The sequence below is a fragment of the Suillus discolor genome, assembly GCF_016758755.1.
Source record: "Suillus discolor strain FC423 chromosome Unknown F5147scaffold_58, whole genome shotgun sequence".
NCBI lineage: Eukaryota > Fungi > Basidiomycota > Agaricomycetes > Boletales > Suillaceae > Suillus > Suillus discolor.
The window spans coordinates 265,141-287,228 of record NW_024541305.1 but is presented as its reverse complement, the minus strand read 5'-3'; the positions used below and the strand labels follow the sequence as shown (position 1 = coordinate 287,228).

At 47.9% G+C, this 22,088-nt stretch overlaps 8 protein-coding genes across 8 annotated transcripts; 4 read left to right on the top strand and 4 right to left on the bottom strand.

The window, feature by feature from the left end:
• Window positions 1-911: 911 nt before the first annotated feature.
• Window positions 912-1,846, bottom strand: F5147DRAFT_712661 (uncharacterized protein). Its single transcript, XM_041438367.1, has 3 exons — window positions 1,773-1,846; window positions 1,415-1,719; window positions 912-1,358 (listed from the first exon to the last, which is right to left on the bottom strand). The coding sequence occupies exons 1-3, from the start codon at window positions 1,797-1,799 to the stop codon at window positions 989-991; spliced, it is 702 nt and encodes a 233-aa protein (XP_041289189.1). The 5' UTR covers window positions 1,800-1,846; the 3' UTR covers window positions 912-988.
• Window positions 1,847-4,369: 2,523 nt separating this feature from the next.
• On the top strand, window positions 4,370-6,585 carry F5147DRAFT_777422 (uncharacterized protein; the record flags this gene model as incomplete). The annotated part of the gene is made up of 5 exons (XM_041441981.1): window positions 4,370-4,459; window positions 4,538-4,678; window positions 4,738-4,960; window positions 5,948-5,994; window positions 6,049-6,585. The coding sequence occupies 5 exons, from the start codon at window positions 4,370-4,372 to the stop codon at window positions 6,583-6,585; spliced, it is 1,038 nt and encodes a 345-aa protein (XP_041289188.1).
• A 2,151-nt stretch (window positions 6,586-8,736) lies between these two features.
• Window positions 8,737-9,691, bottom strand: F5147DRAFT_712640 (uncharacterized protein). Its single transcript, XM_041438366.1, has 3 exons — window positions 9,618-9,691; window positions 9,257-9,564; window positions 8,737-9,200 (listed from the first exon to the last, which is right to left on the bottom strand). The coding sequence occupies exons 1-3, from the start codon at window positions 9,642-9,644 to the stop codon at window positions 8,831-8,833; spliced, it is 705 nt and encodes a 234-aa protein (XP_041289187.1). The 5' UTR covers window positions 9,645-9,691; the 3' UTR covers window positions 8,737-8,830.
• Window positions 9,692-12,651: 2,960 nt separating this feature from the next.
• F5147DRAFT_839474 (Alpha/Beta hydrolase protein) lies at window positions 12,652-13,745 on the top strand (the record flags this gene model as incomplete). The annotated part of the gene is made up of 4 exons (XM_041444228.1): window positions 12,652-12,959; window positions 13,014-13,154; window positions 13,209-13,278; window positions 13,326-13,745. 4 exons carry the CDS (start codon window positions 12,652-12,654, stop codon window positions 13,743-13,745), a joined length of 939 nt encoding a protein of 312 aa, XP_041289186.1.
• A 106-nt stretch (window positions 13,746-13,851) lies between these two features.
• F5147DRAFT_339389 (uncharacterized protein) lies at window positions 13,852-14,286 on the top strand. The gene is made up of 2 exons (XM_041429287.1): window positions 13,852-13,947; window positions 14,003-14,286. The coding sequence occupies exon 2, from the start codon at window positions 14,012-14,014 to the stop codon at window positions 14,231-14,233; it is 222 nt and encodes a 73-aa protein (XP_041289185.1). The 5' UTR covers window positions 13,852-13,947; window positions 14,003-14,011; the 3' UTR covers window positions 14,234-14,286.
• Window positions 14,287-16,060: 1,774 nt separating this feature from the next.
• F5147DRAFT_339369 (uncharacterized protein) lies at window positions 16,061-16,895 on the bottom strand. The gene is made up of 4 exons (XM_041429286.1): window positions 16,705-16,895; window positions 16,586-16,637; window positions 16,401-16,512; window positions 16,061-16,307 (listed from the first exon to the last, which is right to left on the bottom strand). Exons 1-4 carry the CDS (start codon window positions 16,833-16,835, stop codon window positions 16,171-16,173), a joined length of 432 nt encoding a protein of 143 aa, XP_041289184.1. The 5' UTR covers window positions 16,836-16,895; the 3' UTR covers window positions 16,061-16,170.
• A 35-nt stretch (window positions 16,896-16,930) lies between these two features.
• F5147DRAFT_339352 (uncharacterized protein) lies at window positions 16,931-19,077 on the top strand. Its single transcript, XM_041429285.1, has 3 exons — window positions 16,931-17,199; window positions 17,257-18,746; window positions 18,800-19,077. Exons 1-3 carry the CDS (start codon window positions 17,145-17,147, stop codon window positions 18,908-18,910), a joined length of 1,656 nt encoding a protein of 551 aa, XP_041289183.1. The 5' UTR covers window positions 16,931-17,144; the 3' UTR covers window positions 18,911-19,077.
• Window positions 19,078-19,385: 308 nt separating this feature from the next.
• F5147DRAFT_712609 (uncharacterized protein) lies at window positions 19,386-20,290 on the bottom strand. Its single transcript, XM_041438365.1, has 2 exons — window positions 20,088-20,290; window positions 19,386-20,027 (listed from the first exon to the last, which is right to left on the bottom strand). Exon 2 carries the CDS (start codon window positions 19,961-19,963, stop codon window positions 19,481-19,483), a length of 483 nt encoding a protein of 160 aa, XP_041289182.1. The 5' UTR covers window positions 19,964-20,027; window positions 20,088-20,290; the 3' UTR covers window positions 19,386-19,480.
• Window positions 20,291-22,088: the final 1,798 nt, after the last annotated feature.

Here is a 22,088-nt window from a genome sequence, read left to right as displayed (position 1 = left end):
TCACATCAACCAGGTGCATAAAAGTCTATCCTTGAATGCAAAGTGTTTGGTGATATCTGCGCACTCGACTGACGAAGTACCCATGCTTTGACTGCCTGCGACAGATAGACTTGATGATAAGTCCCAAGCACTCACTCTCAGCTTCGAATGGTGACAGATCGTGCCAATTCAGTTGTAACAGCCAGCCAGACATGCAAATATCCATTTTGTGGCCACCTACGCGGATTGTGTCGAGGAGCCATGCATGTCCTATGGAGCATCACAACAGATGGAGGCAGGAGGATTAATTGCGAACTCGTTGTGGCGTTTGATTAGGCCTTTATGTGCCCAAGTTTGTCCAGTGAGTCACGCCACATTTGGATGCATGATTCGCCGTTCTCAAGTTGCTGTAACGAAAAACTGTTTGGTCGGTGGCCTAACTCCTCTACGTCGAGCCACACATGTGGCAACGGATGGTATGTACCCGAGTGCAGCTACTGGCCAGGTGCGGGCGCCCACCTAATACACGGGACCTTTGTTGAACGGCGAAACTAAGGTCGTGTTTCTAGTGACAGTCACGGTACGCTATTAGTACTAGGTCCTGGCCTTGCCGACACGACATGATACTTGCTTGTTTCAGACACTCATATCATTCCCAACCAGAAGTTCGATTGACCCATCAACGTCAATTTAGGTCGGGCTGGGCACGTCGATCCGGGCAATCATAGTACGTAATGATCAACACTCATCGATGCACTCATCAATCATCCGGCTGTTAGTGAAAGAGGTAACTCTAAACACTGTTGTCGTAGGTTGGTAGAGAGGCTTGTTGATGCTAAAGGTATTTATGCATCTCAAAGTCATACGTGATGGCAGGCGTTCAACAAAAAATGCGATTGCTTCCTAGCGTTACCAACAGTACGAGAACAAACTCCTTCCTTCATAAATGGATAACGGCGAGACTATAGCAGTAGCAGTACAAGACAACTTTGTTTCAAATGATGGCCATTCAAGCGAGTTCCCACTGTTCCCCGTTCTCCGTGTAGAGGAGTTCGTCCACGGTCTCACCGTCCACAGACAAGGAAGACCCAACGGTGAAGTTGGTCAAAAGGGTGCTAAGAGTCAACCCCGTCAGAGGAGCAAGTGAAAGGATCACCTGACCACTGGTGGCATTGACGTTGACTGACAGATCAACAGTGGCCAACGTGATAACGATATTGTCAGGGCCAATCATGACGGTCCCTGCAGTACCGCTGTCGGTGCGACTAACGGTGAAGCGAGTGCGTCGGGTGCGCGAAACATAGACTGCTTTCGTCGCGTTACACGATGGGGGATAGTACCAATAGTCGTAAGGAGCGACTTTGGAGCGAATGAAGAAACTTTGGTAGGGCCGCTATCAGAAAAATGCAGAACATCCCCCAAGTAACTGACTTACGATTTTCCGCTGATGTGGTCCGCGAAATGTTCGAGCCGTGGGATAATGCTCGAGCCGCGACCAGCCAAGTCGTTCAGCAAGGTGAAAAACACCTTGCCGAGGAATTCGGTCGCAACCCCAGTCGTGGTGAGGGAGTTGGCGGCGTTTGCCACACTCACGTTATGGGTGTAGAACTGGGCGTTGACACGCTGAACACTAGTCACGAAACTAGTGACGGTGGAAGTGGACACGGCACGCCACCACTCATCCGCAACTTCGCGGCTAGCAAAGGTAATCACGTATCGATAGGTCGTGTTGGTCGTGATCTGAACAGAGATTTAGCACGACATCGCAGACAACGAAGAATGGATTTTGGTACATGTTTGACATATGCGTAGAAAACCATGATTGTATATTCAACAGGAGAGATGATTTGTTGGCTGTGGTTGGATTGAAATGAGTCGTTCGAACGCTGCACATTATATATAGAGAGAAAGTTGTTTGGTCGGGTTAATCATAACATCTGGACCAACTGTGATTTGAAAATCAAGAAGGGTGGATAAAGAAATACTGCCGATCCGAGCGAGGACCCGATGGAAGATATGACGATTTGACCGTAACGTCGCGCCCAGTTGGACATTCCGGCAGGCTGCATCTCCCGGAACCTGAGAATGCACAAAGTCAGCCACCTCGTCCGACGGGCGTGTCAAAATAACAACCGGCATTCTATATAGCCTTGATCCCCCTGGATCAGCTGTCCTTAGTATCACAGTGGCGACTCGTCAGTGGTGGCATGTCTGTCTTTCTGCAAAAGGGACAGGCAACATGATATTGTCGAAGCGTATGCGAGACCTTCGAAGACATTATTGAAGCTGTAAGGAGGTGATTGACAAGGGTTACGACTGACTTTCATCTACACATCGCTCAGGCTGAGCCTGTGTTCTTTCTAAAGTGGGAGGTACGAGTACCAAAGAAGGGCGACTCATGACCAGGAAGATGGGCTGATGGTGGCCCGGGATGTCCCACATCTTCTTGCATAGAGCCGCCATGGAACCTAAGTGACTGCAGATCTGGGACAATGGATCTGCATTTTCTGCGCCCTACCTGCCCCAGGCCTAGACAGACAGACTCCCTCTCTGCTAGCTTAGGGACCTTACTGTAGTGCTAAAGACTTTGCTGAGACCAAAACTGTAAGAGAGTGATAGACAAGAGTGACGACTTACCTTCATCTACACATGACTCAGACTAAGCCCGGACTTCGTACATACCGTGTTTCGTTGCCTAGCACATGTACATACCAGTGTCGCAAGATGACACCATTATACATTCAAATTCTGCACTACAGCCTAGACCTGATAGGTAGGCTACCCTCCGAAGCCTTTGTGAGTTCCTGGACCTCTTTAAGTCCAGGTTCTAGATTCACCTAGGAGAGTTCTGCCTGCAGCTCCACAAATTCATGAGAAACTGACCGTCATGTGGTTTCAAAACTGTACATGTACAGTAAGCCCCTTTTCTTCCGCCGTTATCTTGTCTTCATTTTGGAAAGGACCGCTGATGATTTGAGCCAGCTGACTGCGGAAACAAAAGGCATCCCTGAATGCAAAATACCGATCCATGACGGGTCTTAGCACGAGAACGAGGACAGACAATGAGACGGCCTTGTGCTGGGCAGTACTACAGATGAGAAAGCCAGCGCAGAGAGCCGGAAGGAGGGGCTCCCAGACCCAATCGTTACCCGAGTATAATAACTTCATCAAAGCGCTCAAATGTTTTGCGATCATAGTGGAGCTGTGTCGGAAATGAGCAAGGAAATGAAATAACAGATGTCGATACATCATAACATTGGTCAGAAGCCAACCAATATAATTTGTCTGAAAGACAAGAGACGATAACGAACACCTTGTTGTGAGTCACCACAATCGACTCGCCGTCAAACCACACACAATCTGCCAACAGCCAAGTGCACAAACAAACAATGGCCTCAGCGCTCACGAAAGTCAGAACATAAGTCTTCAGGGATTCGAAGCACGACAGATGAAATTCAGGGTAATAAAGTGCATCATAGTGAATGGGGTATGGGCAACCGCATGCGGTGGACAACAACGTTCGTCAATCACACGAGCGATGCGACACGTGAATTTGTCAACGAACATCGTACACTGCAGGAAAAGATAAGCCAGGAGAACAGAACAGAGAGCCTACGAAAAGCAGTGTAAGATACAACAGCGACAACACTCAACAGCGCGGAGAAAAGAGAAAGACGCCGCAGCTTGATATTCGTATCGTGCTTATTCATGAACATTATGGGCACCTACATGGATTCTGTCGAGGAGCCATGCATGCAGATGCGAGTCAGGAGGATTAATTGCGAAGTCGTCGTGGCATTTGATCAGGCCTTACGTAACAATACAAACGGTGACTTCGGTCCGAGTCGTTGCTTTTCAACGCACTCGAGATGTCCGACTCGGAGTCATCCCGCTTCAAAAGCAAACTATACCTTTCTCCTCATTTACTCCTGAAAATAAGAGCGCGGAACAATGCAGTATATAGAGTGCTCTATATTCACTTCTCACCAAATTTACAGTACTACTAATGCTTGTCCTGTGTGTTTATCGCGCTTTTGGAAATCCATATCAAAACTATGGCTTTTGTAAGTGCTTTGAGATACGGAATGCACTTCTTATAACCATCCTTTAGGAATATACTCAACTTTTTCTATCCCAACGAGACAGAAAATCAAAATCATTCAAATCGGCCGGGTCCGCTGTTGAGTCCCAGTGAAAACCCCGACTCTAGCCTGAGACACAACTTATGGCACCTCTTCTATTACTACTGCCGACCTCGTTGCCGCACCCCGTACTCTCCACGACGTCATCGCCCAAGCTACCGACTGGTATCCATTACATGAGCTTGGTTCCATAACCTTGGCACTTGACTCCTCCATTCAGACGAAGACCCTCAGCGTGTTCAACAAATATGTTCGCAACCTTGGGACGGACCATGCTTGAGTGGGGCAAACCTACAGGCTCAATATGCCTGACGGAGCACGAAGATAATATGGGTGCTGTCTGGGCCTTCCTTGGTTGAGTGTCGAGATATGATGCTGATGATCTGCTTCCTTCCGCGAGCCTGTTCACGAGGCAGCAACAACTCGAGTTCGTATGGACGCTGTCACCTCCTGAACGTGTCGTCGAGCTCCAGCTAACACTCGAGAAGCTTGACAAATGGACGAATGTCGCCATGTCTCTTATCAATTGCGGCGTAGACTACACCCCGACATGCTCAGTTTGCAAGTCATTCACTTTCTCATCTCAGAACCGCTTGCCCATGTACCTGTTCCACAGCCACATTTGATGTTTTCTACACCACTCCCTTCGCCGTATCCAATGTTGACTGGCTCAACAACTACTATTCAAGCCACGACGGGCTGGAGCCGCGGCGAGGTATGGTCTAGCTTTAGCCGCGGCGGGGCATCATATATATTGGTGCCCGAGGAACACACTACGCTCATGGATTTTGAGTATGTCCCGCAGTTCCAGAAGATCTTCCGCAGTCGTCTGGAGGCTTGTGAGTTGTAGACATTTGGAGGTGCCTATTTTGGTTGTATCTTGTCTCTAATCGATGATGCCATCAACTACAAGTGATTGCCGCTGCGCGGCTTGTCATGTGCAGTTGCCGGAATTCTTACTCGTGGTCAGTAGTCCTGCATGACTCACCGCGGCTACAGTCCTGATGGACGACGAAACGGAGCTGTTGTGCCTGAACGACTTTTGTAAGGCACCCGAAGAATCAGATCCAAGATCGTGAGTCAGACCAAGCATAGTTCACTCGTATTCTTCACCGTCTACTCCTTCGACTGCCACCACCGAGGGCAACTCACACCAACCAGGTGCACAAAAGTCTATCCTTGAATGAAAAGGGTTTGGTGATATCTGCGCCTTCGACTGACGAGTGCCCGTGCTTGTGTGTACTTCACTGCCTGCGACAGATAGACTTGATGACAATCAGTCTGGACAGTACTACATCTTCGTTTCTGATTCTCTGATGTAGGCCGCGGAATTTCTCTCTCCCTCGATGTGTAGGAAATTGTGATGCATATCCATGCAAAAGAACTTTGGGTCACCGTCTGACAGGCCATGGTCTTAGAAGTACCGTATCAAAGGTGTCATCATTGTTGACGGTGCACCAGTGACTATTGTGGTGACCTGTCTCAGCTTTAAATTTCACGGAGCGTGTTTTGTTGGTTGCATGGTAATTTCCGCATGCTGAAACGAAGAGGTACCAAATCTGAATTCCAATCATGGCGTTATACCGTAATACTTGAAAGCTTGACCCAACAGAGGCAGGCAGCTATGCAATTGCAGCGATCAAAAACCCAAAAAACCCATTTCAGCAGTCGGCTCTGGCCCTTGTATCGAACCACCATATAAAGGCGCGATCCTGTGCGGATAGTAACATCTGTACATTCCCTAAATCATACTCTTCCCCGAAGCATTTGACCATATATTTCACTCATTCGCCCATTTTACTTGGTCTGTTGACTTACAACAAAAGTTGTTATGTACGGTGATCATGACAGTGTTGGCTCCCTCGCTACAGAGGTAAGTAAATCCTTGCAACTCCGATGCCTGATAAAAACGTTCATATTTCTTCAGGACCAATTAATTTCCCTGCGGGGGCAAATTAATGAAATCAAGAAGCACATTGACTTGCTCATGATCCAAAGCGCCATCATACGGGAGCGGAGGTGCCTCCTTCAGCATCAACAAGATATCAAATCGCTTGCGACAACGGAGCAATTGGATTTTACGTGCCTGGAGAATAGCTCCGTCGATCTCATTGACATAAAGAGTACTCAGGATTCCGTTGTCCCGAGTCCATCTTTGGTGTTGAAGGGCGCAGCCGACTTCTCCGCATCTCCCGCCAAATCGGAATCAATAGTGGTACGTGATGACTTATGTGTAGCTGCTTTCATCTCATACAACATGGGTACCACCTGGAAGACCATCCCTTCTGATAACGCCGCCGTTGTTGTTCAACCATCAACACAATCTCAAGGCAGTGCATCTAAGCTGCGCGCCATACCACGCAGATATAAGCCAGGACGTCGTGAATTCCAGGGAAGGTCTGCACGACACGAACCCCCTGCATTGTTCCAGGGTTGGGCGGACGCCTCTAGCAGCATGTTCTGAACATTCCGGTTGGTTTGATACTAATGATCGATGATATATATAACCCCTCAGAAGCACAAGATATGTGAAATTCTTGACGATAAAGATATACTCGCAGCGTTTCTTCTAGTGGAATAACATATTTAGAGGAGGTATCTGTGAACGAGCTCGGATATGTGTAACATGTTCAAATCAAAGTCTTTGGCTGTAGGAGATGGATGCACACATGAGGAGAAGCGCACTTTCTTATAGGCATTTTTTTTAGCATTTAGCTGCGTAAATGTATGGATACAGTTTGTATGAACAACATGGTGGAATACAAAGCCGACAGTACCTTTTTCAGACTCGACACCCTGTATAGTTGGCCTGCAATTTGATGGTCTCGAAGTAGAATATCCATTTATCTTCGCTACTCCTTAACGGATATCTGCCCCAGTAGAATTGTTTGCGTTGTCCGTACGTCCATTTCCGTCGCTCTATAAATCATCGACAAACACAATTAGCTCAATAGTGAACTTGAAAGTTGGGTTTGAATGATTTTGTAACGAGATCGATCAACAAAACAGAAAATGCAGCTCCTTACCGCCAACAAGAACATACCCCAGCAGCCTGTCTTCTCGAATGACCACGCGCTTTAAAGCTTCTCCGAATCGGAACCATTGACATGTCCAAGCAGTAGTGTCTCTATAGCCGTCTGAAAAGACATGTAAGTTTGGCCGAGCTTGCCAGGATGCGTCACGGTTAACGCGCGCTTACCGTGATATCATGCTGCTCTATAGCGAATATGGCCAATTCCACCTTCGAAGGACTGGAAACAAGATGTGGTTAAACCTCTCGAGATAAGACTGAAATTATCCCCAGCAGTTGTCTTGTTACCTTGGGTTTCTGCTTTTGATGGTGACCTGAACGACTGTCCCGATGTGATCGCCGGGATTCAACGATTCGGCTGTAGTGCTGTAGTGCGGGAGTGCTTCCAAGTACAGTAGTCGAGTCTTGTTGAGAGGTAGCGCCATCGCTGTGTCTTTGCCCAATACTGGCTGCCGCTCGCCGATTGATGTCTAATTCAAAGATTAGAATTGACCCGTCTAAGCTTGCTGACTAATAATTTACCCGTTGTGCATAGGCAAGGCAATCCCCTGTGACCTAGTGCCAGAATTCGTAATTCCGAGTCATTGGTCCATTATGCCTGTGCTTGAATTCTCTGAGCTCTCGCAAGGGGGGAGTGCAGTAACATGAAACTTGGGTCGGCCATTCAACATTCAGGGAAGATTGCGGGAGCAAAAACGATGCACAATGAACGTTAAAACTTCTATCTCTTCAACATCATAGCAATTGAGTAGCGGGCACAGCCTCAGGCCTCAGTGCTCTGCTTGACGCAACCATGATATATATATTATATACCTGGATCTGTCCCAAGCACTCACTCTCAGCTTTGAATGGTGACAGATCGTGCTAATTCTGTAACAGCCAGCCAGACGTGCAAATATCCATTTTATGGCCACCTACGCGGATTGTGTCGAGGAGCCATGCATGTCATATGGAGCATTATAACAGATGGAGGCAGGAGGATTAATTGCGAACTCGTTGTGGCGCTTGATTAGGCCTTTATGTGTCCAAGTTTGTCCAGTGAGTCACGCCACATTTGGATGCATGATTCGCCGTCCTCAAGTTGCTGCAACGATAAACTGCTTGGTCGGTGGCCTAACTCCTCTACGTCGAGCCACACATGCGGCAACGGATGGTATGTACCCGAGTGCAGCTACTGGCCAGGTGCGGGCGCCCATCTAATACATGGGACAAATTTGTTGAACGACAAAACTAAGGTCGTGTTTCTAGTAACAGTCACGGTGCGCTAGTATTAGTAGAACCTGGCCTCGCCGACACGACATGATACTTGCTTGTTTCAGACACTCATGTCATTCCAAACCAGAAGTTCGATTGACCTATCAAGATTTAGGTCGGGCTGGGCACGTCGATCAGAGCAATCATAATACGTAGTGATCAACACTCATCGATGCACTCATCAATCATCCGGCTGTTAGTGAAAGAGGTGAGTCTAAACGCTGTTGTCAAAGAGGCCTGTCAATGCTAAAGGGATTCGTGCATCTCAAAGTCATACGTGATGGCAGGCGTTCAACAGAAAATGAGATTGCTTCCTAGCGTTACCAACAGTGCGAGAACAAATTCCTTCCTTCCTTCATAAATGGATAACGGCGAGACTATAGCAGTAGCAGTACAAGACAACTTTGTTTCAAATGATAGCCATTCAAGCGAGTTCCCACTGTTCCCCATTCTCTGTGTAGAGGAGTTCCTTCACGGTGTCACCATCCACAGACAAGGAAGGCCCAACGGTGAAGTTGGTCAAAAGGGTACTAAGAGTCAACCCCGTCAGAGGAGCAAGTGAAAGGATCACCCGACCAGTGGTGGCATTGACGTTGACCGACAGATCAACGGTGGTCAACGTGATAACGATATTATCAGAGCCAATCATGACGGTCCCTGCAGCACCGCTGGCGGTGCGACTAACGGTGAAGCGAGAGCGTTCGGTGCGCGAAACATAGACCGCGTTCGTCGCGTTAGACGATGGGGGATAGTACCAATAGTCGTAAGGAGCGACTTTGGAGCGAATGAAGAAACTTTGGTAGGGCCACTATCAGAAAAATGCAGAACATCCTGCAAGGAACTGACTTACGAGTTTCCGCTGATGTGGTCCGCGGACTCATGGTCGAGCCGTGGGATAATGCTCAAGCCGCGACCACCCAAGTCGTTCAGCAAGGTGAAAAACACCTTGCCGAGGAATTGGGTCGCAACCCCAGTCGTGGTGAGGGAGTCGGCAGAGTTTGCCACGTTCACGTTATGAGTGTAGAACTGGGCGTTGACACGCTGAACACTGGTAACGAAACTAGTGACGGCGGAAGTGGATACGGCACGCCACCACTCGTCCGCAACTTCGCGGCTAGCAAAGGTAATCACGTATCGATAGGTCACGTTGTCCGTGATCTGAACAGCGACTTAGCACGACATCGCAGACAACAAAAAATGGATTTTGGTACCTGTTTGACATATGCGTAGAAAACCATGATTGTATATTCAACAGGAGAGATGATTTGTTGGCTGTGGTTGGATTGAAATGAGTCATTCGAACGCTGCACATTATATATAGAGAGAAAGTTGTTTGGTCGGGTTGATCATAACATCTGGACCAACTGTGATTTGAAAATCAAGAAGGGTGGATAAAGAAATACTGCCGATCCGAGCGAGGACCCGATGGAAGATATGACGATTTGACCGTAACATCGCGCCCAGCTGGATATTCCGGCAGGCTACATTTCCCGGAACCTGAAGATGCACAAAGTCAGCCACCTCGTCCGACAGGCGTGTCAAAATAACAACCGGCATTCGATATAGCCTTGATCCCCCTGGATCAGCTGTCCTTAGTATCACAGTAGCGACTCGTCGGTGGTGGCATGTCTATCTTTCCGCAAAAGGAACAGGCAACATGATATTGTCGAAGCGTATGCGAGACCTTTGAAGACATATATTGAAGCTGTAAGGAGGTGATTGACAAGGGTTACGACTGACTTTCATACACACATCGCTCAGACTGAGCCTGTGTTCTTTCTAAAGTGGGAGGTACGAGTACCAAAGAAGGGCGACTCATGACCAGGAAGATGAGCTGATGGTGGCCCGGGATGTCCCACATCTTCTTGCATAGAGCCGCCATGGAACCTAAGTGACTGCAGATCTGGGACAATGGATCTGCATTTTCTGCGCCCTACCTGCCCCAGGCCTAGACAGACAGACTCCCTCTCTGCTAGCTTAGGGACCTTACTGTAGTGCTAAAGACTTTGCTGAGACCAAAACTGTAAGAGAGTGATAGACAAGAGTGACGACTTACCAGACTAAGCCCGGACTTCGTACATACTGTGTTTCGTTGCCCAGCACATGTGCATACCAGTGTCGCAAGATGACACCATTATACATTCAAATTCTGCAACTCCATCACTACGGCCTAGACCTGATAGGCAGGCTACCCTCCGAAGCCTTCGTGAGTTCTTGGATCTCTTTAAGTCCAGGTTCTAGATTTGCTTAGGAGGGTTCTGTCCGCAGCTCTACAAATTCATGAGAAACTGACCGTCATGTGGTTTCAAAACTGTACATGTACAGTAAGCCCCTTTTCTTCCGCCGTTATCTTGTCTTCATCTTGGAAAGTACCGCTGATGATTTGAGAGCCGGCTGACTGCGGAAACAAAAGGCGTTCCTGAATGCAAAATACCGATCCATGACGGGTCTTAGCACGAGAACGAGGACAGACAATGAGACGGCCTTGTGCTGGGCAGTATTACAGATGAGAAAGCCAGCGCAGAGAGCCGGAAGGGGGCCATCAAAGCGCTCAAATGTTGCGATCATAGTGGAGCTGTGTCGGAAATGAGCAAGGAAATGAAATAACAGACGTCAATACATCGTAACATTGATCAGAAGCCAACCAATATAGTTTGATGAAAGACAAGAAGAGACGATAACACGAACACCTTGTTGTGAGCCACCACAATCGCCTCGCCGTCAAACCACACACAATCTGCCAACAGCCAAGTGCACAAACAAACAATGGCCTCAGCGCTCACGAAAGTCCAGAACATAAGTCTTCAGGGGATTCAAAGCACGACAGATGAAATTCAGGGTAATAAAGTGCATCATAGTGAATGGGGTATGGGCAACCGCATGCGGTGGACAAGAACGTTCGTCAAGCACACGAGCGACGCGACACGTGAATTTGTAAACGAACATCGTACACTGCAGGAAAGGATAAGCCAATGCACATAGGAGAACAGAACAGAGAGCCTACGTGTAAGATACGATGGCGACGACGCTCGACAGCGTGGAGAAAAGAGAAAAGAGAAAGACGCCACAGTTTGATATTTGTGGATTCCGAAGCAGGACCTGCAGGCAACCAGCAGTGGGGTTTGGATGCTGGCCAACATCACAAGCGATGGAATATGTATCTCGGTCCCTCGGAATTCCTGATGAATGGGTTTCTGGAAAAGATCATAGCGAGAGTGAACTTGAAGTGAGGAAGACATTACCTGCTCCGTTCGATACATATCTAACTTATGTGATTGACAGCGTGGCCCCTTATTCAGTGATAACACTGATGCTACATCTTTGGAGTCTGCAGACGAGCTATCCGAAGCTGTAGTTCCTTCTCTGCCAGCCGAAGAATGTCCGCCCGTTAAATGTCGATGTGCTCCACAGGCTCGAAGGGTCCAGAGGAGGAAAAGAAAATAGTCATTGGCTTATGTATACCTAGTTGTACATGGCTCTATGGCAAATAAAATAACAAAGGAATGGTCGTGAACTCATCCAACTTGATCTGGAAGTCGAATGTAGAATATAGGAATGGCGCGTCAGTGGCCGCGTCAAGGCTCGTTAGTGCCGCGTCAGTGCCGCGTCACATCCGCGTCACGGCCGCGTCACGACCGCGGCAGGCGCGGCAGGACCGCGTCAAAATAGCTACGCCCCAAACGGTGACTTCGGTCAAACTTCGGTCCGAGTCGTCACTTTTCAACGTTGCAACAGCAGTCTGTCCGACTCGGAGTCATCCCACTTCAAAAGCAAACTATACTCCTGAAAATAAGAGCGCGGAACAATGCAGTATATTGAGTGCTCTATTCACTTCTCACCAAATTTACAGTACTAATGCTTGTCCTGTGTGTTTATCGCGCTTTTGGAAATCCATATCAAAACTAAGTCTATGGCTTTTGTAAGTCCTTTGAGATACGGAATGCACTTCTTATAACCATCCTTTAGGAATATACTCAACTTTTTCTATCCCAACGAGACAGAAAATCAAAATCATTCAAATCGGCCGGGTCCGCTGTTGAGTCCCAGTGAAATTTTTTGACTCTAGCCTGAGACACAACTTATGGCACCTCTTCTATTACTACTGCCGACCTCATTACCGCACCCCGTACTCTCCACAACGTCATCGCCCAAGCTGCCGACTGGTATCCATTACATGGCTTGGTTTCATAACCTTGGCACACGACTCCTCCATTCAGACGAAGACCTTCAGCGTGTTCAACCAATATGTTCGCAACCTTGGGACGGGCCATGCTCGAGTGTGGCGAACCCACAGGCTCAATATGCCTGATGGAGCACGAATATAATATGGGTGCTGTCTGGGCGTGTCTGCTTGCTGGTTATCTTCCCTGCTTACAGCCTGCACCTAGCGCCCAACAGGCGCACAAGGAGGGCTATGCCGCGCATATCAAACAATTGTTTGAGTCGCCAGGCCCTACGGAATATCTGTGTGAAGATGATCACCCTGCCACCTCACTTTGTCGTTTACATCCCTGCGAACCTGATGAAGAAGACTGCTGTCGGAAAACTATGTCGTTCGCGTCTTATGAGCCTGTCACATAAGCAAGGCCAACTTGCGAAGCACGCAGCGTTTCCTTCGTCGTCCCGTCCATCGAGACGGAAAAATTACTCATTAAGATATGTGCCAGCATCTTCAACCTGGTAAAAAGCGAGGCGTCGGTGAGCGACAACTTCTTCGAGATCGGCGGTACTTCTCTCGATGCTATCTGGTAGGTATATCCGTTTCGGCTTTCAAGCCACCTTCACTAACATATAATCTCCAGGCTCAAGTGCGAAGGAGAGAAACACTTCGACTTGCCTGACATCCCTACCATTCAAATTCTGAAGCACCTCGTTCTCTCCAGCCTGGCCCACTACGTCGATTCCTTACTCTCTCTAAGGACACCACTATCGTTCCCCTTCCAGCGACCGGATATAACACGCTGATATTCTTCGTTTACCCTGGTGTTGCAGAGGTCCTCATTTTCGTCAATCTTGCCAAATACTTCCAGAATGAGCGTCCCTTCTATGCCTTTCGTGCTCGTGGCTTCGGTTCCGGCCACCCGCCCTTCACCTCCATGGACGAGATGATTTCCTACTATGTCGCAGCGGCCAAGAGGATTCAGGCGACGGTACTATACGCTATCGCGGGCTACAGTTATGGTGTTGTTGTCGCATTTGAAATTGCCAAGCAGCTCGAGGCCATGGGCGAAGAAGTGAGATGCTTCGCTCCCATTAATATCCCTCCTAATATCTCCGACCGCATGCGTGGACTCGATTGGACGGCCGCCTCACTCAACTTATCGGCCTTCCTTGGTTGAGTGTCGAGATATGATGCTGATGATCTGTTTCCTTCCGCGAGCCTGTTCACGAGGCAGCAACAACTTGAGTTCGTATGGACGTTGTCGCCTCCTGAACATGTCGTCTAGCTCTAGCTAACACTCGAGAAGCTTGATAAATGGACGAATGTCGCCATGTCTCTTATCAATTGCGGCGTAGACTACACCCCAACATTCTCAGTTTGTAAGTAATTCACTTTCTCACCTCAGAACCGCTCACCCATGTACTTGCTCCACAGCCACATTTGATGTTTTCTACACCACTCCCTTCGCCTGATCCAATGTTAACTGGCTCAACAACTACTATTCAAGCCATGACAGGCTGGAGCCACGGCGAGGTATGGCCTAGCTTTAGCCGCGGCGGGGCATCATATATATTGGTGCCCGAGGAACACACTACGCTCATGGATTTTGAGTATGTCCCGCAGTTCCAGAAGATCTTCCGCAGTCTGGAGGTTCGTGGGTTGTAGACATTTGGAGGTGCCTATTTTGGTTGTATCTTGTCTCTAATCGATGATGCCTTCAACTACAAGTGATTGCCGCTGCGCGGCTTGTCGTATGCAGTTGCCGGAATTCTTACTCGTGGTTGGTAGTCATGCATGACTCACCGCGGCTACAGTCCTGATAGTCGACGAAACGGAGCTGTTGTGCCTGAACGACTTTTGTAAGGCACCGAAGAATCAGATTCAAGATCGTGAGTCAGACCAAGCATAGTTCACTCGTATTCTTCACCGTCTACTCCTTCGACTGCCACCACCGAGGGCAACTCACCAACTAGGTGCACAAAAGTCTATCCTTGAATGAAAAGGGTTTGGTGATATTTGCGCACTCGACTGACGAGTGCCCGTACTTGTGATGTACTTCACTGTCTGCGACAGATAGACTTGATGATAATCAGTCTGGACAGTACTACATCTTCGTTTCTTATTCTCTAATCTACGGATTATGTAGGCCGCGGAATTTCTCTCTCCCTCGATGTGTAGGAAATTGTGATGCATATCCATGCAAAAGAACTTTGGGTCACCGTCTGACAGGTCATGGTCTTAGAAGTACCGTATCAAAGGTGTCATCATTGTTGACGGTGCACCAGTGACTATTGTGGTGACCTGTCTCAGCTTTAAATTTCACGGAGCGTGTTTTGTTGGTTGCATGGTAATTTCCGCATGCTGAAACGAAGAGGTACCAAATCTGAATTCCAATCATGGCGTTATACCGTAATACTTGAAAGCTTGACCCAACAGAGGCAGGCAGCTATGCAATTGCAGTGATCAAAAACCCAAAAACCCATTTCAGCAGTCGGCTCTGGCCCTTGTATCGAACCACCATATAAAGGCGCAATCCTGTGCAGATAATTCCCTAAATCATACTCTTCCCCGAAGCATCTAACCATATATTTCACTCATTCGACCATTTTACTTGGTCTGTTGACTTACAACAAAAGTTGTTATGTACGGTGATCATGACAGTGTTGGCTCCCTCGCTACAGAGGTAAGTAAATCCTTGCAACTCCGATGCCTGATGAAAACGTTCATATTTCTTCAGGACCAATTAATTTCCCTGCGAGGGCAAATTAATGAAATCAAGAAGCACATTGACTTGCTCATGATCCAAAGCGCCATCATACGGGAGCGGAGGTGCCTCCTTCAGCATCAACAAGATATCAAATCGCTTGCGACAACGGAGCAATTGGATTTTATGTGCCTGGAGAACAGCTCCGTCGATCTCATTGACATAAAGAGTACTCAGGATTCCGTTGTCCCGAGTCCATCTTTGGCGTTGAAGGGCGCGGCCGACTTCTCCGCATCTCCCGCCCAATCGGAATCAATAGTGGTACGTGATGACTTATGTGTAGCTGCTTTATCTCATACAACATGGGTACCACCTGGAAGACCATCCCTTCTGATAACGCCGCCGTTGTTGTTCAACCATCAACACAATCTCAAGGGAGCACATCTAAGCTGCGCGCCATACCACGCAGATATAAGCCAGGACGTCGTGAATTCCAGGGAAGGTCTGCACGACACGAACCTCCTGCATTGTTCCAGGGATGGGCGGACGCCTCTAGCAGCGTATTCTGAACATTCCGGTTAGTTTGATACTAATGATCGATGATATATATAACCCCTCAGAAGCACAAGATATGTGAAATTCTTGACGATAAAGATATACTCGCAGCGTTTCTTTTAGTGGAATAACATATTTAGAGGAGGTATCTGTGAACGAGCTCGGATATGTGTAACATGTTCAAATCAAAGTCTTGGCTGTAGGAGACGGATGCACACATGAGGAGAAGCACACTTTCTTATAGGCATTTTTTGTTTCAGCAATTGGCTGCGTAAATATGGGGAATGTATGGATACAGTTTGTATGAACAACATGGTGGAATACAAAGCCGATAGTACCTTTTTCATACTTGACGCCCTGTATAGTTAACTGGCAATTTCGTGGTCTCGAAGTAGAATATCCATTTATCTTCGCTACTCCTTAACGGATATCTGCCCCAGTAGAATTGTTTGCGTTGTCCGTACGTCCATTTCCGTCGCTCTAGAAGTCATCGACGAAAAATTTAGCTCAATAGTGAACTCGAAAGTTTTTGTAACGAGATAAATCAACAAAACAGAAAATGCAGCTCCTTACCGCCAACAAGAACGTACCCCAGCAGCCTGTCTTCTCGAATGACCACTCGCTTTGGAAGCTTCTCCGAGTCGGAACCGTTGACGTGTCCAAGTAGTAGTGTCTCTATGGCCGTCTGCAAAGATATCAATTGAATATGTAAGTTTGGCCGAGCTTGCCAGGATGCGTCACGGTTAACGCGCGCTTACCGTGATATCATGCTGCTCTATAGCGAATATGGCCAATTCCACCTTCGAAGGACTGGAAACAAGATGTGGTTAAACCTCTCAGATAAGACTGAAATTATCCCCAGCAGTTGTCTTGTTACCTTGGGTTTCTGCTTTTGATGGTGACCTGAACGACTGTCCCGATGTGATCGCCGGGATTCAACGATTCGGCGCTGTTGTGCAGTTGTGCTTCCAAGTACAGTAATCGAGTCTTGTTGAGAGGTAGCGCCATTGCTGTGTTTTTGCCCAATACTGGCTGCCGCTCGCCGATCGATGTCTAATTCAATTAACCCGTCTGAGCTTGCTGACTAATAATTTACCCGTTGTGCTGCACTACCTAGTGGAATTTGTGATTCATTGGTTCATTATGCCCGTGTTTGAAATCTCTCGCAAGGGAGGGGTGCAGTGACATGAAACTTGGGGTCGGCCGTTCAGGGAAGATTCGATGCGCAATGAGTGCTAGCTTTTATCTCTTCCACGTATGGCACGGTAGACAGTGGGCGTGACAGCCTCAGCGCTCTAGTTGACACAACCATGATATATGTACCTGGATCTGTCCCAAGCACTCACTCTCAGCTTCCCGACAATGGATTTCAGTGAGTTCGTCATTTGCTCACCCCATCTAGAATCGTGCTAAAAGGCTTACCTCTAAGTGCATACATCGTCCTCTAACGACGCATGGAGGAGCCTATGCGATGTCGTAGAACACAGCGGCATTTTCGATTCCGAAAAACGTCAGCCCCACTTACGATGCATGGAGAACACGCGTGTTAATCTTTGGCGGAGTCTGAGAAGACTCCTCCACCGACATGATCAAACGAATGTTTGGCTCAATGGCTGCGCTGGCATTGAAAAGACATCCATTGCGTTCACCATAGCTGAGGAGTTCAAAAGAGCTGGAAGACTTGCCGCCACTTTCTTCTTCTCGCACAAGCATGCACAAATTGCTAGCAAGATTATTCCTACCATCGCATATCAGCTCGCACTGACTTTCCCGCGCATTCGAGGCGATATCATACAAGCGATCGAGAAAGACGAATTTCTCTTATTGTCTGAAAAGTCCCATGTTGACCAGATGCGGGAGCTGGTTATCAATCCACTACACACGTTGCGATTCCGTCAAGAGAGGCCTTATGTCATCATTATCGATGCTCTTGATGAATGCTTTTCTTCTCAAGAGGCGGGAAGACTGGCTAGGCTGTTCGTGGAGATGCTCTCGGGCACGAACTTGCCGACCATCCACCTGATATTTACGAGCTGCCCCAACGCTCATATCCGCGCGGCCATGCCACCTGGCGTCTGCCAAATTTCCCTCACTATACGTGATTCATTTATTGTCCAAGATGTTCATCTCTTTCTGCGAGCATCACTTGACAACATACGGACAAGTCGTCCCGATGTTTTCGGGCGGCCCCCCAAACCTTGGCCGTCGGAGGCTGAATTCGAGACCTTGGCCTCTAAGACATGCGGTCTTTTTGTCTATGCTGCTATGGTTGTCAATTTTTTATCTCCCGTCGGTCAATGTCCCCAGCACAGGCTAGACCTCTTACTTCGTCAGAAGTCAAGATTTTGCGTTGTCATCGACCGAGACATCAACGAGCTTTATCGACAGATTATTGAAACTTCGGAGAATCCAGCATTGTACTGCCGGATGTTAGCATCCATCCGTCTCATGCAACCGCTCCCTCTTAGAGACCTCCAAGAACTTTTTCATGCGGACAGAGAGAGCTTGGACGTAATGCTGGAAGCATTTTCACCCGTGATCTCGAATCCACCCGATGGAGTTGGAAACGTCGAGATTTATCATGCTTCGCTCCACGACTTTATAAAGGATCCCTTTCGCTCGGCAGAACACTACGTGAGCCACGCTCGTGCTCACGAGTACCTTGCGTGTCGCTGCATTGACTTGCTCACACGAACGGAACCAGCATATGGAGCAGTGGCACGCAATGCGCACCAGTATGCACGTTTTTGGTGGGGTACACATCTTTCTTCGGCCTATCCTAGCAGCGAACTTCGGCATCTGCTCGCTAGGTTTAAAAAGGAGAATTTGGAACGTTTGGTAGCAGTCGCAGAAGAGGATCAATCACTTGGTCCTCTCATATTCAATTTGCTTGAAGCAAGAAACGCTTGTTTTTCTTGGGTGAGTGTTTTGAATATTGGTAAGAGGTGTTGACTAATCAAATTTTGTTTTAGAAATGGATCAGAAGTTTGTCTGATATTGTCGTTGCGTGGCGTATTGTCAAAGCTTCAAGAAAAGTTTATAAAAAGGTGAAGAAATCAAACAGTGAGTGGACACGAGTATAGCGCTGTGTATACTGACCTGACTTCTTTAGCTAACGTAACTAATACATAAGTAGAAGGGCAAGTGGCAACTTAAATCGCCCTGCAATGCGAACTCAATATGATGTTCAAAGCGCGCAATCTTCGGTGTTGCAGGCAATCGTAACAATTGGAGGGGTGGTTGTTGGGCGGTTGGTCATGACGCATCTGACTAGGGTTTTGTAGGTCAAATTTGTAGATAGGCGATGAAATCTCACCCACATGTATTGTCTGTATCAATGATGTCACTGCGCTGGAGCGTCACGGTGTTGCTGTATTTGCTTCCTGTGGGGATTTAGGTTGCATTGTGTGTCTAGTGCTAGGCAACGGCCGATGCTGTAGGACATGAGTATTGTAATACAGCATGAGCACTTAGCTGTGGCAGGATGACGAAATTCCAGTCGACGACTGAGGAAAGAGTAAATTTATAGCAGATGCTATAACTCAGAGGGACATTAATGTCGTCAAAGTCAGGGCCTGACAAAGTTGAGTATTCGAGCCTGGACTAACATTGGCTACTAAGAAATAAGGAACGAGCTGCAATAGAAAAAAGTTCTATAGTTCGGCGCAAATGTTAAAGAATAGCCTGGAGTTTCGGTATTGGTGACATGAAATACAGGGAACATTGGGCGGGGATGACGACATCGACTTTAAGAATGCAGACACGGAGAACATGAGACGAATCGAGATTCGGCAGAAAGAGATGGACGCCGTGCTCAGCGCGCACTGCGCAAACACGTGTGGAGTCGCAGGTATTGCTGTATCGTTTTGGCAAGCTGTGGCGACGGGTCTGGGATCAGTTGTCATGCGTTTGGAATCAGACAGTGATTTGACGTGAGAACACGTACAATGATATTGAGCGCTGACGAAACTGCTATCGGGCTTTTGAAGCAAAGCTGTGTACATGCAACCATTATGGTGAGGATAATTACTACCCGAGAATATCCAAGTAACGGTACCTGCCAATGAAAACATTATTCGATGAGTATCCGTGTTACCATGAATAAGGATAGCGCATATCAAATACACGGAACACATAGATCACCGGTCTGATTGTGATAAAGCTTGAAGGACATGACTCGGTTGATAAAATGAAAGCCTGCTAGTGGAGCAACAATGCGAGCAAGATGTCAGAGACGATGCAAGTGGTACGATCACTTACTACCAGATGATCACATAGGTGGTACACTGCTCTTTGCACTGCGGAAAGTGGTGCGGGCTTGTATCGCCTTTGATGAAGGGAGTCCCAGTGTGACGTTGCGGTGGAATCATGATGAAGGTTTGATCCGAATCGGCTTGATCTACGAAGATTTGATGTTTAAACTAGTCAGCGTCAGTTTTTTCGGCGCAGACTGATCACCGCTGCGACTTGGAAAGTTCCGCGGGAGCAAAAATGGTTATCCGTTGCAAATGGAAACATGAACAAATATACTGTATCTGCCAAGAAAGGCTTAGCTTGAGCCCCGGGGCCCGATTTGCTACTTGCATTCAGATACACTGAGCATGGTGCAACCAAATTATTTCTGTATAACATCAAGAGTCGCTTGCTGTGTCGAATAAATAACCTTCTTTCATTCCTTCCTTCATTTTAGACGACTCACGACACAATTTCACAGTCCAAAAAGCTAATCGACCGTGACGGTGAGCGGCAACTGTCAACTGACAATGAGCACACCTCCTTCCAGCACTACATCAGGTGTCCCCGAAGTTCGTCTTAGCTCATCTACCTCATCGTCACCGCATCCCCCAACACGATCCTTACCCGGTGCAGACGAGAATCAATCATTCTCCGCTCTCCCTCCAGAGCCTGTCCACAGTGTGCCATCCCCAGGAGATAGCACCGTCCATCTATCTCGTCACGATGACTGTGCCAGGAACTCGAATCAAATCGCAATCAGGTCCAATTTCTCCGCAGGTGGTGGAGGACATGGAAGTAAGAATATGAGTGCGCGCACGATTGCTAATATACCTCGTGACTCCATTCTTCTGTCACCGGCCAATACAAAATTTGAAACATCCCCTACACCATCTGTCATACTTACTCATCATCACCATGATGACGGAAAGGCCTCGTCAGCCCCGACGTCACCTATGGAGAGGGTGTCACCTCCGGCGTCTCTTGTGCCTGTGTCGTCAAGCGAACGCTCAGACTTGTTTCGTTACTTGCGACGCCAGTATCATGAACCCCAAGGAGATACACCGCCGAATGGGGTACCGAGGAAATGGTGGTCACGTTCACCTTCGAAGGAGAGAGGAAGGTCTCTCTCGCCCTCAAGAGGGAGAAGTGTCCCCTTCCTTAGAGGTATATTTAGAGACCCGGTAGTTTTTTCGCTCGGGTCGGACTCCAATCTCTCGATGCCGGATGATTTTACAGAACGGGAAACTCCACTTTCTTCTTCGTTGCCCAACCATATGTCTCTTGCTCCTTTGTCCAATAATCTTCTCTCTTTATCCCGTGAGGATCTTCACATCTGCGATCTCGATGAGAAGAACTCCAGCGATGAAGATGGAGGGATTGAGCATTCGCTTTTGCTATCCTCTCCCGAGGCTACTCCTGCCACCCTTGTATCGCCCGCTCTCCCCGTTACTGCACACACATACCCGCAGACCCTCAAATCACTAGGCATAGGAATTGAAGAGGGTCTGCGGAGGGATGACATCGAGAATAGCTATTGGCCGAAGCTATTCAAAATGTCTCCAAAGTCGTCTCCCAAGTCCCTTAGTGCCGATTTAGGGACAAGTGGGTCCGCAAACGAGACTAATCTGCAAGTTGAAGAGGGTCTTGTTGTCTCAATGGAGGCTTGGGACGGAAAGTCCCTAGATGTCCCTCCTTCGGTTATGTCCCTTGGTTCATCCTCACCTACGAAAGGTAAAGCACCTGGACTACCGAATCTGGCAGTGTCTTCGACATTACCTCGTATGTTCTCTTATTTTTTTCTGTGATACTGGTGTCTCTAACCCCGTCAGAAAAACGTGCTTATCCTGGGAAAGGTAAGGGGAAAGCCCAAGATGCACCCCACAAGGAGCCTTCCACCTCTACACCGCAAGCTCAAAGCAAACACTTGGAATCATGGTTTGATAAGTTCGCTCATCGTCAAAGCGCAAAAGATCAAGAGAAGGAGAACAAGGAGACTGATAGTTGGCTTCGGACGAGGGAGGTGAG

Bases quoted from the DNA above. Each gene is read 5' to 3' on its own strand.
- F5147DRAFT_339369 (XM_041429286.1), bottom strand. From the start codon at position 16,835: ATGGCGCTACCTCTCAACAAGACTCGATTACTGTACTTGGAAGCACAA. The intron at 16,638-16,704 runs GTAACAAGACAA...TCTTGTTTCCAG, and splicing joins ATCAAAAGCAGAAACCCAAG to TCCTTCGAAGGTGGAATTGG. The intron at 16,308-16,400 runs GTAAGGAGCTGC...GATGACTTCTAG, and splicing joins GGGGTACGTTCTTGTTGGCG to AGCGACGGAAATGGACGTAC.
- F5147DRAFT_339389 (XM_041429287.1), top strand. From the start codon at position 14,012: ATGTTTTCTACACCACTCCCTTCGCCTGATCCAATGTTAACTGGCTCA.
- F5147DRAFT_712661 (XM_041438367.1), bottom strand. From the start codon at position 1,799: ATGGTTTTCTACGCATATGTCAAACAT. The intron at 1,720-1,772 runs GTACCAAAATCC...ATCTCTGTTCAG, and splicing joins TCTACGCATATGTCAAACAT to ATCACGACCAACACGACCTA. The intron at 1,359-1,414 runs GTAAGTCAGTTA...GCCCTACCAAAG, and splicing joins GACCACATCAGCGGAAAATC to TTTCTTCATTCGCTCCAAAG.
- F5147DRAFT_339352 (XM_041429285.1), top strand. From the start codon at position 17,145: ATGTACCTGGATCTGTCCCAAGCACTCACTCTCAGCTTCCCGACAATG. The intron at 17,200-17,256 runs GTGAGTTCGTCA...CTTACCTCTAAG, and splicing joins CTTCCCGACAATGGATTTCA to TGCATACATCGTCCTCTAAC. The intron at 18,747-18,799 runs GTGAGTGTTTTG...ATTTTGTTTTAG, and splicing joins GAAACGCTTGTTTTTCTTGG to AAATGGATCAGAAGTTTGTC.
- F5147DRAFT_712640 (XM_041438366.1), bottom strand. From the start codon at position 9,644: ATGGTTTTCTACGCATATGTCAAACAG. The intron at 9,565-9,617 runs GTACCAAAATCC...GTCGCTGTTCAG, and splicing joins TCTACGCATATGTCAAACAG to ATCACGGACAACGTGACCTA. The intron at 9,201-9,256 runs GTAAGTCAGTTC...GCCCTACCAAAG, and splicing joins GACCACATCAGCGGAAACTC to TTTCTTCATTCGCTCCAAAG.
- F5147DRAFT_712609 (XM_041438365.1), bottom strand. From the start codon at position 19,963: ATGTGTTCCGTGTATTTGATATGCGCTATCCTTATTCATGGTAACACG.